Source organism: Mobula birostris, chromosome 2 (assembly GCF_030028105.1).
Source record: "Mobula birostris isolate sMobBir1 chromosome 2, sMobBir1.hap1, whole genome shotgun sequence".
Lineage (NCBI taxonomy): Eukaryota > Metazoa > Chordata > Chondrichthyes > Myliobatiformes > Myliobatidae > Mobula > Mobula birostris.
The window spans coordinates 85,104,249-85,122,454 of NC_092371.1; the positions used below are offsets into that span (position 1 = coordinate 85,104,249).

The 18,206-nt window shown below is 42.5% G+C and overlaps 1 protein-coding gene across 2 annotated transcripts in view; it reads right to left on the reverse strand.

Moving 5' to 3' along the window:
- psmf1 (proteasome inhibitor subunit 1) overlaps positions 1 to 16,750 on the reverse strand; it is an 83,547-nt gene extending 66,797 nt beyond the window's left edge. Inside the window, exons 1-4 of one of the 2 annotated variants that reach the window (XM_072244325.1) lie at positions 16,555 to 16,750; positions 11,079 to 11,231; positions 8,346 to 8,428; positions 233 to 430 (exon numbers count right to left, since the gene is read on the reverse strand). In XM_072244325.1, the coding sequence (XP_072100426.1) occupies positions 233 to 430; positions 8,346 to 8,428; positions 11,079 to 11,231; positions 16,555 to 16,683 (563 nt within the window). In that variant the 5' untranslated portion in view covers positions 16,684 to 16,750. The remainder of the gene's footprint in view (positions 1 to 232; positions 431 to 8,345; positions 8,429 to 11,078; positions 11,232 to 16,554) is intronic. The other variant, XM_072244316.1, reaches the window with a different exon arrangement.
- Between the last annotated feature and the right edge of the window lie 1,456 nt (positions 16,751 to 18,206).

The window sequence follows — 18,206 nt, forward strand, 5'->3', positions numbered from 1 at the left end:
AGGGTTATTGCTGGGCAGCATGGCTCGAAGGGCCTGTTCTTTACCGTATCTCAACGATATACATAGATAAATAAATATCTAGTTGTCTGTAAGATGCATTGTTATCATGACAAACACTACTAAAAACTCAGTGAAGTGTACTGAAGTTTTGCACCCAACCTCACTTTGTCAGGTAAAAGGATTAAATCAAAGACAGGCACCTTTCAAATACAGTCATGGGCTTGTCACTCACCAAGGAGGTTGCCTCTCTGGGACACGAGAAGGGATGTAGAGTGGGCTGGTGTTTGTGCGCTGTTCAGCACTTGATGCAGGCTGGACTGACTTCTTTTCTCTCTGGGACCCTCCTGCTGTCCTCTGTTTCAACCCAAGTAAAGGTGAAATGATTGTGGATTCAACAAGGTGCCGTAACTCGTCCTTCTTTTTGAAAACTCTGGAGGAACGGTCAGAAAATGCTTGCATTAGAGTTTCAAAAAAAGGGTTCTGGATAAATTAATGTCCTACTACAATCATGAAAACAGCAAAAGAGATGGGTATTTTAGACCACTGTTTGGTGCTGTCATCCAAATAAATTTCTGATCCCTCTCCTTTTCCTCTTAAAGGATTTGTCCAATTCCCTCCAGAATTTGCTTTCATTACCCTTTCATGAAGCACATTAAAAATCAAAGCAACTCATTTTGAAAAATATATTAGACTATAACGCATAGGAGCAGAATCACCCATTTGGCCCATCGAGTCTATTTTGCCATTCCATCATGGATGATTAAGATATAGGAGCATAAGTAGGCCATTCAGCCCATTTATTATACCTCTCAAACCTATTCTACACCTCCTCCCTGTAACTTTTGAGTACCTTACTAATCAAGAATCTATCAGCCTCTGCTTTAAATATACCCAACATCTTGGCTTCTACAGCCACCTATGGCAATGAATTCCACAGATTCGCCACCCTCTAGCTAAAGAAATTCAGCTTCATCTCTGTTCTACAGGGATGTCCCTCTGTTTTGAGACTGTGCCCTCTGGCCCTACTATAGGAAGCATCCTCTCCATGTCCACTTTATCTAGGCCTTTCAAAATTTGTTAGGTTTCAATGAGATCCCCTCAGTACAGGCCTAGCGGCATCAAACGCTTCTTATATGTTAACCCCTTCATTCACGAGATAATTTTCGCGCCTTCTCTAGACCCTCTCCAATGCCGCACAACTTTCTTAGATAAAGGGTTTAATTCTGCTCACCACAATTCCAAGTGCAAAGTGTGGTCTAACCGCCACTTAATAAAGACTTAGCATATAGTATCTTCCTTGTTTTTGTATTCAATACCTGTTTATAGTGCTAATGATTGAATGTGCCTTTGTAACAACCTTTTAGACTCGTATGACAACCTTAAAATATTACACTCTTGTTAAGCATTTTTGTCTTATCAAGAGGAAAGAGACCAATTCTGTGTAACACACACAAAATGCTGAAGGAACTCAGCAGGTCAGGCACCATCTATGGAGTGTAATAAACAGTCGACACTTCAGATCAAGACCTCTCACCAGGATTGAAAAGGAAGGGGGAAGAAGCCAGAATAAGGTGGTGAAGGGGTAGGTGGATGGGAGGGGAAGAAGGGGGTGATGTGCAAGCTGATAGATGGAAGCCATACAGGACTGAAGAAAGAATCAGATAGGAGAGGAGACTGGACTACCAAAGAAAGGGAAGGAGGTGGGGAGCCAGAGGGAGATAACTTTCCTTAGATATCCTTGTATGTCTTATATCATTCTTGTTAATCTTTTCTACAACCTCTGCAACGGCATGTGCTGGCAGCAGCCTGCAAGTGTTGCTTTTCATTGCATATTGCACCAATACACCACAGCAACTTCCTAATACTTGTAAACGTATTTGGGGAATAAAGTTGATCCTTGATCTCCCTACCATCCATTCATTCTTCAAATCTATTGATGTGCTCAAGTACCTGAAGTTAGTCTCCTCAGTATTGACAAACCCTCTCACAGTTTGGTATCATCTGCAAATTAAAGCCAAAAGGTAATCTGCGGAAAAAAGTTTCCTTACACAGCAGACTACCGTGACCTGGAAAGAGGTGCCTGAGAGGAGAATGGTAGCAGGCTCAATGTCAGCTTTCAAAAGGAAACTGGGTCTATACTTAGTAAGGACATATTTTGAGGGATATGTGGTAAGAGCAGTAAACTGGATTAACACACTTCAAATGCTGGAGGAGCTCAGAAGGTGAAGCAGCAACCATGGAGAGGAATAAAGAGTCGAGGACAATCCTGATAAAGGGTCTTGGCCTGTAACATCAACCCTTTATTCCTCTCCATAGATGCTGCTTGACCTGCTGAGTTCCTCCAGCATTTTGTGTGTATTGCTCTGCATTTCCAGCATCTGCAGAACTTCTTGTGTTTGTAATAAATTAATTCTTATGAGCTTACACCAAATGGTTCTCTGTGTTATGATTCAAAATTCAAAGTAAATTTATTATCAAAGTATGTATATGTCACCATATACAACCCTGAGATTCATTTTCTTGCAGCCATTTACAGGAAAAAAAAGAAATACAATAGGATTTAAGAAAAACTATAAATAACAAAGACTGGCAAACAATGTGCAAAAGAAGTCAAATCGTGCAAATAACAGAAAAACAAATAAATAATACTAGGAACATGAGTTATGGAGTCCTTGAGAGTGAGTCTATCAGTTTTGGAGTCAGTTCAGTATTGAGGCAAATGAAATTATCCACGTTGGTTCCAGAGACTCATGATCGCAGTTCTAACACACACAATTAATACCAAATTCTCTGCAGCCACAGATGCAATACCCTAGTGCAAATTCTCATAAACACTATAAGATACTAACTATGTGCTGAGCTTAATAGCTCTGATGCACTGGAGGAACTCATGAGAATAGTCAAGTTGCTTGTTTCCTCAAATGGTTGAATTCCTTCTCAGCTTTTGAAAAACTGGATCAATCCCTTGTCTATTCAAAGGAGACAAGTGTCTTATCTACATATTCCATATCATCAATCAAGACTTTTAGCCAAAAGAGGATATTTTCAGCTGGCTGAAGGTACGGTTGGCAATAGCATTGGTGTGGAAGAAGTGGGGGAGGCAGGGGACACCAAATACAAGAAGCATTTTTTGTCCCCTGTGTTGCCGGTGCTGTAAAAAATGTTGCACTAATTGCTATGCTACTATGCCACCCCTATCAAATTAACTTAGGAGAAAAAAAACTACTTTCAATATCTTTCATTTGTCTATTCCCCAGAGTTTTCAGAAAAACTCTGTTTTGAGTAGTGAAAACAAAAATGTAACTTCATATTGATCAGGTAGATCTCAAACCTTCCTGGCCAGTTGGGTTGTACTGGCATCACAGTGGATTTTATGACACACAAAATGCTGCAGGAACTCAGGTCAGGCAGCATCTATGGAGGGGAATAAACAGTCAACGTTTCAGGCCAAGAACATTCATCAGGATTTAAAAGGAAAAGGGAAGAAGCCAGAATAAGGTGGGGGGAGGGGGAGGACTACAAGCTGGCAAGTGATAGGTGAGACCCGGTGATGTGTGTGGGAGGATGAATTAAGAGAGGAGCACGTGAAAAACTGTGGAAGAGGTAAAGGGCGGAAAAAGGAGGAATCTGATAGGAGAGGAGGATAGGCCATGCACTAGGGAAGGATGAGAACTGCTTGCTATTCCTGTCCCAACTGCCAGAATGAACAGATGAGCACAGGACTGGGTTTCAGTCAAGACACCTCAGCCTACAGTCTAGGCTTGCAATTCAAGGAGTGCCATTTGGGATGAGGTATAAGTGGGAGAGGCTACAGAGATGTAGAACTCAAAGAACAGTCCTTCATCGAGTTTACCCTCTTACATAGCATCCTTTTAAAGCAGTAAACAGTGTGATAAAGCATCACCATATGCACTTACATGTATTAGGAATTTGCTGTTGTGTGCTAGCATGACACGTAACAAAAAACATTCAACAATTAAAAGAACACAGAATTATATAAAATATAAAGTTAGAGGTTAAAGTTCGAATATGGAATCAAATGTGCATAAATATATCACTATTTATTTACAATGTAAACAGCAACATAAAGAGTCTTTAAGTGTTTACCGTACAGTGCAGTGATGGAGGGTGGGGGTAACTAGATGGTTGATCAGGTTAACTGCCTGGGGGAAGAAACTTTTTAGGTGGTGTTAAGTTTTTGTTTTAATAACCCTATAGCGCTTTCTAGAAGGGAGCTTTTGGAAAAGACAGTTTGCTGGCTGGATAGTGTCTACAATGATAATCATGCCAGCATTGTGCCAACAGCTGCCCAGCAGACAGCACTCTCTCCTGAGTCAGGTCTTACTCCAGGAACCAGTTGGAACTACACTTCTTGAATTGGACGGCAGGGTGAAGATACATCTCTACCAAAGGAGGTATAAGGTGCTCCTTCCCTCCACTAGCCTGCAGGTCACCCTTGGGCAAGGTGTAGCACTGCACAGCCCCTTGATCAGGGTCACATGAAGCTATGGGAGTGGGTAGTGGATGGTCATATGAGCAGCTGATGAATATCATAAGTCCTGGTTATGCGTCCACTGACGCCAGGCGGACGGTCTCTGAAGAGTATGAATGGCTGGGGTCACCCGTCTTGTCCTCTCACGGGTGTAAAAGATCTCTAGCTGCACAATTTAAGGCAGGGTAGATCTTCCTGACATCCTCCCAATATTTATTCCCCCAATTCCCCTCTGTCCATCGGTCGAGATGAAGAGTTGGTAGGTCAAAGCAGAATACAGGGTAAATAGTAGGATTCTTAGCAGTGTTGGGGAGTGTAGACTTTGGTGTCCATGTTCATAGATTCCTCAAAGCTGTCAGCAAGTTGATAAGGTTAAGGCATATGGTATTGTAGCCTTCATTGGTCGGGGGATTGAGTTCATGATCTGTGAGGTAATGTTGCAGATCTATAAAACCTTGGTTGGACTACACTTGGAATACTGTACTCAGTTATGGTTGTCTCATTTATAGGATGGATGCAGAAGCTTGAGAGAGGACATGCAGGAGATTTACCAGGATGCTGCCTGGAGTAGAGCGCGTGACTTATAAGGCTGAATGAACTAGGGTCTTTCTCTCCGGAGAGGAGGAAAAAGAGAGGTAACTTGATAGAGGTGTACCAGATGGTAAGAGACACAGATCAAGTAGATAGCCAGACCTTTTCCACAGAGGAAACGGCTATAACAAGGGGGTATAATTTATAATTTTAAGGTGATTGGAGAAAAGTATAGGGTGGATGTCAGAGGTAGCTGTTTTTATATGCATAGCAAGTACGTGGAATGCTCCATCAGGGGTGGTGGTAGAGGCAGATACACAAGGGGCATTTAAGAAACTCTTAGATGGGAACATGGGTGTTAGAAAAATGGAGGGCTGTGTAGGAGGGAAGGGATGGCTTCATCTTAGAGTAGGTTACAAGGCTCATACTTCGTGGGCTGAAGGACTTATACCATGTGGTAATGTTGTATGACTCAGCCCAAAACGTTGACTGTCTATTTCTCTCCATTAATGCTGCCTGATCCACTGAGTTCCTCCAGCTGTTTGGTTTTTGTGTCTCACAATGGTGTGGTTTTCTTTAGTTTAATTGGCATGTTTCCCATATTAAAATAGAAATCACAATTACACCTCATTGACTGTGAAGAATTTTGTTTAATCCCTGGATGGCATGAAAACTGCCAGTCCTTTCTTTAGTTCAGATTACAACTATCTACAGACCGGTAAAAAGTTGAATCACATAGGCGCCATGGTAGCATGGCAGTTAACAAGATGCTATTACAGCTCAGGGCCTTCCAAAGGTCAGAGGTCAATTCCAGCTCTATCTGTAAGGAGTTTGTACATTCTCTCTGTGAACCACATGGGTTTCCTCTGGGTGCTTCAGTTCCCTCCTACAGTCTAAAGATGTACTGGTTGCTAGGCTAATTGATCATTGGAAACTGTCCTGTGATTAGACTACTGTTAAATTGGTGGGCTGCTGGTGGCGTGACTTGTTAGGCAAAAAATTTATTTCCCTTTTGCTGAGTGAATGCCAAAGTCAATATTGATCCTTCCTGAAAAAAAAACAGCATTCTTGGCCTGTTGGGTAATCCGAGCCATAAATGTGGGGTCAGTGTGAAGAAGTCTGGGAGTGGAATTATTCTCACACACAACAGCACTGAATGACTAACAAAACTTGGCTAATTACAGTTACACAGAATAGGTGTAGAGATTTCCTGACGGTACAGCTTTCCCTTCCTGTCTTCCTCAGAAAGTCTTTGACTACAAGTACCTCAGGTCAAGAATGATGAGTTCGGAGAAGGACATAAAGATACAGAAGGCACTGGTGTGTAGGGCTATGAATGACGTGAAGGAAATCTGGAAGTCGAACCTGACCAGAGGGCTTAAAAAGAGGATTTTCATAGCAGTCATAGAGTCCATTCTCACATATGGATGCAAGACATGGACACTCACCAAGACAATGCGAAAGTCTCTAAATGGTTGCTATACATGAATGCTCCAGATGGCTCTTGATGTGAGTTGGCAATAGCACACGACAATCGTTGAACTCTATAACAACCTACCGATGCTCTCCACTAAAATCGAGGAGAGAATACTGAAACTAGCGGGGCACTGTCTACACCACCCCAAGCTAACTGCCAGCATAGTCATCATATGGGAGCCCAAGCACGGGAGGATGAACCCTGGGCGCCCTCCCAAGACTATGGTCAACACTCTCCTAGGATAACAGCGCAGCTAATGTAGATGAACTGAACACACTGATGAGGGAGAGGGAGAAGTGATGAGTCCGTCATCGTGCCCAATGCCGGCTCCCTAGGCCTGAGTCGGAGTCGGAGTACTTCTTCCTCAGAAACTATGAAATCTCCCAAGTTACACCTTCCCAGAGAAGCCCATCCTCCTGGGCTTTAGTTAGTCCTTGCAATGCAGAACGAAGTGCAAACATTTTATAAAAGTTAATTTCTTCAGAATAATAAACCAAGTACTGGAAATATTCAAGTAGTGTTTGCGAGAAAAAAAAGTGTGAGCATTTTAGACCAAAGTTATTTTGACAGAGCTAGGAGAGAGAGAAAATGAATTTAAATGAATTTACAATAAAGGATAAATACAAGAGATTCTGCAGCTGCAGGACATCCAAAGCACACCAACGCACACACGCACAGACAATACTGGAGGAACTCAGCAGGGCAGGCAGCATCTATGGAAAGGCATTTTGAGTCGAGGCCCTTCATCAGGACTCAATGAAGGACCCTCAATCTAAAACATTAATTCTGTTTCTCTTTCCACAGATGCTTGCAGATGTACTGCGAGGTCCATTTTTTGGGGTTTTTTTAAACCGCAGATTTCCAGCTTCTGCAGGTGTTTTGATGTTCCTCACATGCCAGCTAAAATGTACTGAAGATCAAAAAAAAAAAATCGGTCACTGAAATCAGACACCCCAGTTGGTGGGAAGAGGATTAAAACATGTGTGATGATGCTCACACTTTTAAAACAGTTTGACAGACCAACTAGTATAGATTTGCAAAGCCCATTTATATTTACAGATACAGCACAGTAACAGCACCTTTCTGCTTAATGAGCCCGAACTGGCGATTAGACCCTCGTGAACAATAAAACCATTAACCCGTACATCTTTGGAAAGTGGGAGGAAACTGGAGCACCTTAAGGAAAGTCACACTGTCATAGGGAGAGCAAAGAAACTCTTTACAGACAGCAGCAGGGATTGATCCTTGTAACCGGTACTGTAACAGGGTTATACTAACTGTTACGCTATCACGTCACCATAGTAGCATGGAAGTTAACATGATGCTATTACAGCTTGAGTGCCGAAGTTCACAGTTCAATTCCGATGCCGTCCGTAAGAAGTCTGTACGTTCTTCCTGTGAGCTTGTGCCAGGTACTCCGGTTTCCTCGCACAGTCCAAAGATGTACCAGTTCATCGGTTAATTAGTCATTGTAAGTTGTCCCGTCATTAGCCCAGGGTTAAATAAATGGGGTGTTGGGCAGTGCAGTTCACAGGGTCACTAAATGAGAGGTTCCAAACTGGGGTCTACGGACCATCAGTTAATAGTAAGGGTCCATGGCATAAAAAAGGTTGGGGACCCCAGCTCTAAATAAATAAACAAACATGTAATACATTTTAGATTAGCTGCCCCACTGTAGAAAATCTAAACTAATAACTGTACTTTAGGGTAGCAAGCAGCAAAAAGTTATGAGGAAAACTGAGACCCCGGTTCCTATCGACAATTCAACCCACTAATATTTTATATGTTACACTTCATATAGTGTGTAGTACTAGCATCAGAAACAAGCTCTTCTTGTATATTTACCTGTCATATTGCTGCAGGTGCTCTGAGCTGATATAGTCATCTAAATTCACTGTTAAATCTACAACCTGTTCAGACTGGCAATTCTGAAAAGCGAGAAAAAAATTAGCAATAGAATGAATTGATCAACAGACAGTTAGAGATGGATGAGAAAGACCACTTGGTCCAGCTATTCATCCATCCAGCTTTCCAACACATCTAACTGCCTTTATTACATTGGCCAATCTTCAAATGAAGTATTTGTTATGTATCTGCGCAACAACAATGACAACCGAGTAGTAGTATTAAATGTTAGCCACGGTTGTTGAGTCCACATTTTAGCTCGGCAGGCCTGGTTTGGCACTCCCCAACAGTGTGTACCGTGGCCAACATATCTCAGGAAAAATGTATAATACCACTGCTTCGTTATCATTCTTGCTCCACAGATACGTTACCGTATTCATTAGTCCTCTCAGGAAAAACTATTTTCTGGCACCTACTCTATTTCTTTTAATTAATTGCTCCTTTGTATTTACTATGGGCTAACTTGACTGCCATCCTAATTTATTGTTGTTTGGATTGACCATTTCTACACATACAGGTAGCACTAGATCACTCCAGTTGAATATGATGTCCTCCTAAGGGGTTGTCTATTAGTTGGTCTTCGTGTGGCTGCAGAGGCTGATCAAGGATCCACATATTCTGGTGCAGTGTGGGCAAGAGTAAGCGGTGGCTGTGGTTAGTGGTTGGGTCTTTTGTTTGTACATACAAGTACCTCAATGAGGAAAATTAAAACATTCAATTGCCTTTCTTCACAAATTAGGTCTTTGGCACAACAATAACCTGCATTTATGTAGCTGCATATAACATAACACAACACTCCTGTATACTTAGGAAGGATATCAGACAAACATTGGCACTGAGCCACTTAAGGTGACTTCAATCAAAATATCAAAGCAGGTTTCAACTAGTAAAAATGCAAAATAGATAGAAAAGTTAAGAGATATACAACTCTAACTAGGAGCTTCATTAGCTGAAGGCATAACGAGTAGTACAGGGTGATAAAAATTCAGACAGGTGCAAGGGACCAGAATTTTAGAGCTTAACTGGGAAATAGACAGGAAAACACAAGACCACCATGGGCTTTGAAAACAAAAGAAAAAATTGAAATTACAAATTCATCCTTGTACTCTGTATATATTCTACAGAACCCAAAGGTCTCCAAGACTAAAACTTCATTCAGCCTTTGTCATCATCAGAAACCTACTGCTTTGGCTATAGACTAAATGTTTGTTTTGTTGGTTTGCACTTGGTGTGACTGAATCTCGGATGCTACAGATCTCTTCATATTTAAACACCTCAGTACTCCATGTTCCAATAATACCTAGAATACAGTAGTGACCACTTCAATAGACTTCATCAGCTGCAAGGCACATTGGGCACCCTTAGGTCACAAAAAACAATTCTAGACTCCTGCACATATGTGAATTTTAACAAGTTGGCACAGGCAGTTATGGCTTCAGCAGTCACGCCTCATATCTACCATTTCTCAACTTAACCCTCACTTTCTCTATTAATCTGCTTCCCTCCTACGTGCTTCTGGAAACATTTTTCTATTTCGTCCCCTTTACAATCTGAATTCTGTCAATGGTAAGCCCACTATTTTCGAGGAATTTCTCCATTCAGATCATTCCCTATGCCCGTTACTGATCTATTATCACCAAATAATCAGAGTAACATCCAGATTGCTTCTTAATCCAGAACTGGTAATGACTACTGAGAGTATTTGTAGCTCCAGTTCTAAGCAACAACCATCACTGACATAGCATACTTAGACAAAAAAATTGTCTTACACATCCACAGTCAGCTCTCCCACAACTCATAAAATAGTACAGGCCCTTCAGCTTACAATGTTGTGCTGACCTTTTAATCAATTCTGAGATCAATCTAACCCTTCCCTCCTACATAACCCTCCATTCTTCTACCATCCATGTGTCTACCTAAGTTTCTTAAAATGCCCATAATAAGACCATAAGATATAGGAGCAGAATTAGGCCATTTGGCCCACTGAGTCTGCTCCACATTAGTATCTGCTCTACCACCATCCTGGGCAGCATATTACAGGCACCCACCACTCTCTGTGAAAATAACTTACTTCTGACATCTCCTCTATGCTTTTCTCCAATCATGAGCCCTTATATTAGCCATTTCCACTTGGCTGTCCAATCGATCTATGCTTCTTATCATCTCATACACCTTATATCAAGTCATCTCTCATCCTTCTTCGCTCCAAAGAGAAAAGCCCTAGCTTGTTCAACCTATCTTCATAAGGCATGCGCTCTAATCCAGAGCATCCTGGTAAATCTCCTCTGTACCCTCTCTAAAAGCCTCAACATTCTTCCTATGAGGCGACCACAACTGAACACAATTTTCCAAGCATATTCAGCTCTCTAACAACTCAATCTGAACCTTTTCAACAACTAATTAAATTCACAAATAATACTGCCCCAAATGGCAACAAACCATCTTTGTCCATGATTTCTCTACAGACTTTGACATCATCCTCCACCAAAGCTTCAACTCCATTGGTTCTGCATGACACCACCTTGATTGTTCAAGAATCGTTTGCAATGGTCTCCTCTTCCCTCTCCTGCACATTAACCAATGGAGTTCCATATGTTGGCAACTCAAGCTTCTGGTCAGAGATCACCCTTCTAATAAATATTAGACACTAGATTAATTATATACTGCACTTACCATAACATTAATGATCAGACTGGTATCTACAGAGACTGCCTTTAGCAGGAGCTCTTTCTGATCATTGTCGGAACGATAACGCAGTGCGTACAGTTCCTGAGTTGCATTCCAGCCCATGGGTAACAGCTCCTTCTTCTTATCATCAGCTGAGGCCTGTGGAGGGTTGCCACATACAGTTCTGTAAAATCCTTTTCCTTTTTCAATCTTTTTATTAGTTTCATAAAATATAAACATAACATAATAATAGTACAAAGTTATTGGAAATACATTGTTGTACTTAACATGAGTAATTATAGAACCAAATAGTACTTAATTAACAAAATTCCCAATCATATAGGATACCGATGAATAATACAGAACAAAAAAAATCTAGACAAAAATCATGAGAAAAGAAAAAAAAACAAAGAAAAACCCTCAAAAAAAACTAATCTAAACAGAATTAATCAACTAAACTAAAAAAAAGACCTGAGCTGTTTTAACAGCGCAAGAAATGGGAGAAAAGAAAACCTTAGTGTCGACGACTCCGTTCCTCTCAACCAACAGTACAGAGAAGTAAAATAAGTTTGGAAATGGTCAAACTACATCATATGAAAATGCTGAATAAATTGCCTCCAAGGTTTTTCAAATTTAATGGAAGGGTTGTAAACCACACTTCTAATTGTGTGGCACGGTCGAGCAATGGAGATTCGTTTGGAAATATTGAGCTGAACGTATCCTTTAAAAGTTGAGCAAAGGATATTGAAGGGTCTCCATCCTCAACATCCTCGGGTAGACCAATTATACGTAAGTTCTGTCTTCTCGATTGATTTTCAAGATCGATGACTTTGGATTTAAAATGTTGCAGTTGTTTAATAGTTGAAGCTAAATTCTGCTCCAAGTTCTCGACTTTTGAATCCGTCCTCTGGGATTTAATATCCAGTTCAGAGATTATACTTCGATGTTTCTGAACTTCACAATCCAGGGATTTCAGAGTTTCCGTGATTGATTTTAAGTCTTCATTAAGACTTTGACGTTGTTTCTTGAATTTTTCCTCTAAAAACTTCATCATAGCATCATAGGGTAGCTCCATTTGTTTAGAGTCACCTTTTCCTTTTCCTCCGTTCCCGTTGGAATCTTTCCCGTCTTTGGCTCTGGATCTTTAGACTCACTTCTTTAGATTCCAGAGTTGCAGTTCAAGAAAAAAACAGTAAGATAAAATAAATCTTCTGGTGTAGGTAAAAATTGGTAAGTAAGGGAGATCATAGGTTTAAAACAAAAATAACAGGAATGGAGCGAAGCCAGAAGCGACCTCACTCCATGAGCGCTCCCTGCAGAATCTCCAGTTCTGTAAAATCAATCGCATCCCAAGGCAAACTATCTTCCCATTAAAAGGTGATGGTTAATTCTCCTCCTAGTTATTTAAAGAGAGCTTTTAATTGTGTGTCTATTTCAGACTGAGAAAGGAACTAAATAGAGATAAAGATTAGCTTTATTCGTATATTGAAACATATAATGAAATGTGTTGTTAGTGTCAAAACAAATCAGTGAGGATTGTGCTGGGTAGCCCATGTGTCGCCGAACTTCCTGAGGCAACACAACATGCCCAAAGCTCACAAATCCTAACCGCATGTCTTTAGAATGTAGGAGCAAACCAGAACACCCGGAAGAAATTCACACAGGCACGGGCAAAACATACAAATTCCTCATAGACAGTGGTGGATATCGCATTCCAATCTTACAGTTTGCAGTGTGAAGTGATGCATTAACCACCACAGGGATAAAAGCAGTAAGGGAATGGAAAAGACTTTTTGGGATGGATGGCCAGCGACTCTGCTAGGACAGAATTGGCTTTAAGTAGTTTTGTCAAAATATTGGAATTAAGTAGATTCTACAGCACAGGAAAAATAGTAGTGGTTGTTGAATATCATGATAGTACCCTACAGCCAGTCATCTCCAGCTGCTTCATCAATGAAGGCCAGAGTGGCATGGTAGCATAGCTGTTAGTGTAACACTTAACAGCACCTGTGAGTTAGGTTCAATTCCTGCCACTGTCTGTAAGCTTGTACAGACTGTGGGTTTCCTCCGGGTGCTCCAGTTTCCTCCCACATTCCAAAGACATAAGAATTAGTAGGTCAATTAGTCACATGGTGTAACTGGATGGAGCAAACTTGTTGAGCCATAAGGTCCTGTTACCATGCTGTTATTTCTTAAAATGACCTTACTTCCACCATTATGTCAGCTGTGTGCACAATGTTGATTCTGTTCTCAGCTCTTCAGAAAAATGGTGCACCCCACGTTTTCACATGCAAGCTTAAAAGTATGAAGGGAGAAGCCTAAAGGATTCCTCCACTTTTGGGAAGAAAACGAGTTTAGGTATTGGCTGGGAAAAGCTCAAAATTGCAGCAATTTTAGACAAGCAGTCCTATTGATTTGTTGTGCTGACCAATCCTGATGGTACTTAACTTGTAACCTTATCTCAGTTTTAAGAGAACACACACAAAATGCTGGAGGAATTCAGCAGGTTAGGCAACATCTATGGAAAGGAAGTCGATGTTTCCCTCCACAAATGCTGCTGAGTATTTCTAGCAGCGTTCTACTTCACATTTCCAGATCTGCAGTATTTTCTATCTTAAAGTTCCTATTTAAGAGAAGTTTGGGTAGATATGAGGGGCTAGGAGGGAATATGGTCTGGGTGCGCGTAGATGGGACGAAACAGAAGATCAGATCATATGGACCGAATTGGCTGAAGGGGCTGTTTCTGTGCTATAATACTCCACAATCTCCATACTGCTGTTCGTATTTCAGGATTCCAGTATCATCAGCTTAATTTTAATTTTGAAATACTGTGATTGGGATGGGTGTCCTGTACTGCATGACTATCTTTCAGCTAATCAAGGCTGTTCCACCATCTACAAAGCACAAGTCCAGACCACGAGGATATATTCTCCATTTGCTGGACGAGTGCAATGCCAATTAAGTTCAAGAAGCTTAACACCATCTAAGAAAAGGCAGCCATCTTAATTGGTACATCATTCTCTCTACCACTGGCAATTGTAGTATATACCAGGCTAGTCATACCTGATGGAAAGTTTTGTAAACACTTCTCAAGTAATGTGCAGAGGATGGAGAATACAAGGGTTATTTAAAGAAAGTTGCTAAGGATGTTGCAAATGTTTTGGTTGCAATCTTCTGAAATTATTTTATTCAGTTAGAGCTAAGCCACAGTAACAAGCCTTTCCAGCCCAATAAGCTCACACCACCCATGTGACCAATTAACCTATTAACCCTGTAAGTCATTGGAATGTGGGAGGAAACGAGAGCATAGGGAAGAAACATGAGGTTAAGGGCAGAACATACAAACTGCTTACAGATGGTGGTGGGAATTGAACCCTGATAGCTGGTGCTATTGTAGCATTTCACTAGACATCTAAACATCAGAAAATTGTATCTGTTAATCAGCAATAAATTTCACTTAGAATCAGAATCAAATTTATTATATGTCATGAAATTCATTAGAAAGTACCTCAAAAGCACTTATGGGATATTTGGCAGAAAGCATTTAAAAGAAACTGTTGGCCAGAGTTATAAAAAGTACAGCACAGAAACATCTAGTCTGTACCGAACTATTTAAACTGCCTACTCCCATCGACCTGCACCTGGACCAAAGACCTCCATGTACCTATCCTAACTTCTCAAACCCTGAAATCAAGCTTGCACGCACCACTTGCGCTGGCAGCTCGTTTGACACTCTCACTCTGTATGAAGAATTTAAGCTTGTGAAATTGAGGGAAGTTTATTAACTCAGCTAGGAGATTAGATTTGTAGCAAGCAGCAGAAATTTAAAAAAATAAACCACAATATTGCAAGAGTTCAAGCAATTGATTTACAGTGTGAGTGATCCGAAATCAGAATTTGATTCCCTCTATCTGTACAGAATTTGGTTTTTCTGCCTGTGACTGCGTGGGTTTCCTCCTGGTGCTTTGGTTTTCTTCCACACTCCAAAGGCATATGGGTCAATGAATCATGGGCACGCTATGTTGGCACTGGAAGCGAAGTGACACCTAAGCACAGTCCTTAGACCAGGTTGGCCACTGACACAAAATGACACATTTCACTGTACGCTGCAATGTGCATGGGACAACTTTATAGGTGTTAAGTAAGAATCAGTGTTAGGACCGTAACTGTTCAGCATGTCTATTAAAAGACTTAAAATGAAGGGATGGAGTTTGTGAACAATACTAAGGTCACATTGTAATCAGCGCAGATAAAGGCATTAAAAATCACAAAGAAACAAACATTACCATGATGGACAGTCCATCACAGGTAAAGCCCTCCGCACCATTTAGCACATCTACACAGAGCATTATCTCAGGAAAGCAGCATCCATCACCCACTCTCTTCTCACTACTGCCACCAATAAAGAGGTACAGGAGTACAAGAGGTACACGAGGTTCACGAATAATTACTAACCTCCCATCAGGTTTCTGAACCAGAGGGGATAACTCCACTTGCCCCATTCAACTGTTCCCACAACTTAGACTCATTTTCAAGGAATCTTCATCTCATATTCTCAATATTTATTATTATTTCTTTTATGTATTTGGACAGTTTGTCTTTTATACATTGGTTGTCTGTCCACCCAGTTCATGCAGTCTTTCATTGATTCTATTACGGTTATTGGATTTATTGAGTAAACTACAAATACATAATCTACATAAAAGTTGCTGGTGAACACAGCAGGTCAGGCAGCATCTCTAGGACGAGGTACGGTTGACGTTTCGGGCCGAGACCCTTCGTCAGGACTCACTGAAAGAAAAGCTAGTAAGAGATTTGAAAGTGGGGGGGGGGGGGGGAGAGATCCGAAATGATAGGAGAAGACAGGAGGGGGAGGGATGGAGCCAAGAGCTGGACAGGTGATTGGCAAAAGGGTTATGGGAGGATCATAGGGCAGGAGGCCTAGGGAGAAAGAAAGAGGGAGGGGGAAAAACCCAGAGGATGGGCCAGGGGGTATAGTGAGAGGGACAGATGGTCCCAAATAGTCCGTGCTAAACCCTTATTCTGTCTAGCGCCATCGACCCGCACCTGGACCATAGCCCTCAATACTCCTCCCATCCATGTACTTAATCCAATTTATATTATGAGTAGATAATCCTTCAGTAAATTTAGGGACATTCTCTGAGATTAAGTCAGCCCCATAAACATAATAGTCTTGTTTTGGATATTCTGCAGCCGCCAGTATCAATATACTAATTCATTCTAGCTCAGGGCCCCTACTCCCTCATTACCCTCGTCCAGGAGGGCTCGGTTCCTTAGCTCCCTCCGGACCCGGGAAGTTGTCTTACCCTGCCGGCCCACCCTCTGTTATGTGGGGTAAGGGAAGAGGGGTCGGGCTGCGGCCAACGAACGGTACGCCAGGCAACCAAGCCGCACTTTCGGTTTTGTTTTCCCGTGAGCCAAGAGCCCAGGCCCGCCACCGGGGCCTCAGCCTCCCTCTCACCTGGTCCCCGGTTCCCAGGCACTTGAAGCCAGCCCGTATGATCTCCCAGTGAACGAAGCAGACCAGCGCGTCCCGCGAAGAAACGAGGTCGCGGGCAACCGAGTGGTAAAGCAGCTCCAACCCGGCCATGGTGTCGGGAACGCGGCGATGCGCGTGCGCACTCAAGCTCAGAGGCGGGGACGCTGCGGAGTGGAGGTTAGAAGCGCAGGTGCGCGCTCTGGGATAAAGGCGCGGGTGCGCGCGCTTTAAAGGGCAAGGGTTGACGTGTCCTCGAAGTCAGATGCGCGTGCACGCGTTGGAGGCGCGCACATGAGAATCAGAGGCGGGGAAGCGTGCGCTGACTCTATCCAAGCCATTTACCAACCCCGGGGAGCTACAAACAGTGACCTTTCCCTCAGTAATATTATTCTCGATTGGGGATTTATTGTCAGTGGCTTGTTTCGCGATGAACCACAGAAAATGTAGGGTAGAACGAGGTCGTTCGGCCCATCCTGCCCGAGCCAGTAGTGAAAGAGCTGCCCGGCTTAATGCCCCTTCCTGGTCCTACAGTCAAACTTTTCAACTGTACGTACAGGTTCGGCTTTAACGTAAGCAACACACATACACAATACTCGGGAAACTCTGCCGGTCAGACAGCATCTATGGACATGAATAAACTGTCGATGTTTTGTTTCGAGACCCTCCTTCAGGAGGAAGACACCCAAAAAAAAAGATGGGGAAGGGGAAGGAAGATAGCTAGAAAGTAAAGTCGGGTGGGTGGGAAAGGTAAAGGGCTGGAAGGAAGGAATCTGATAGGAGAGGAGAGTGGACCATAGGAGGGAAAAAAAGGAGAGGTGGGAGGGAGGGAGGGGGGCGGGGGTGATAGGCAGGTGAGAAGAGGTAAGAGGCCAGAGTAGGGAATGGAAGAGGGAGGGAAAAATATTTTTACTGGAAGGAGAAACCGATATTCATGCCATCAGGTTGGAGGCTAACCAGACAAAATATGAAGTGTTGCTTCTCCACCTTGAAGGTGGCCTCATTTTGGCTCAAGAGGAGGCCATACACCAACATGTTGGAACGGGGATGAGAAGGGGAATTAAAATATTTGGTCACCAAAAGGTTCCGCTTTTCGCAGATGGAGCAGAGGAGCTTCACGAAGTGGTCACCCAAATTACGATAGATTGACCAATGTAAAGGAGGTCTTATCGGGAGCACCGGCCACAATAGACGGCCTCAACAGAGTCATAGGTGAAGTGTTGCCACAACTGGAAGGAATGTTTAGGGCCCTGAATGCAAGTTGGGGAGGAAGTGTATGGGCAGGTGTAGCACTTTGGCCCCTTGCAGGGACATGTGCCATGAGGGAGAGTAGTGGGGAGGGACGAATGGACAAGGGAGTCACAAAGGGAGAGATCGTTGCAGAAAGTGGCGGGGGGGGAATGTAAAGATATGTTTTTGTGGTCACAACACACACAAAGTGCTGTTGGAACTCAGCAGGCCAGGCAGCACCTAGGACAAGAGTACCATCGACGTTTTGGGTCGAAACCCTTTGGCAAGACTGGAGAAAAATGCTGAGGAGTAGATTTATCAGGTGGGGGAAGGGGAGAAACACCAGGCGATAGGTGAAACTCAGAGGGGGAGGTTGAAGTAAAGAGCTGGGAGGTTGGTTGGTGAAA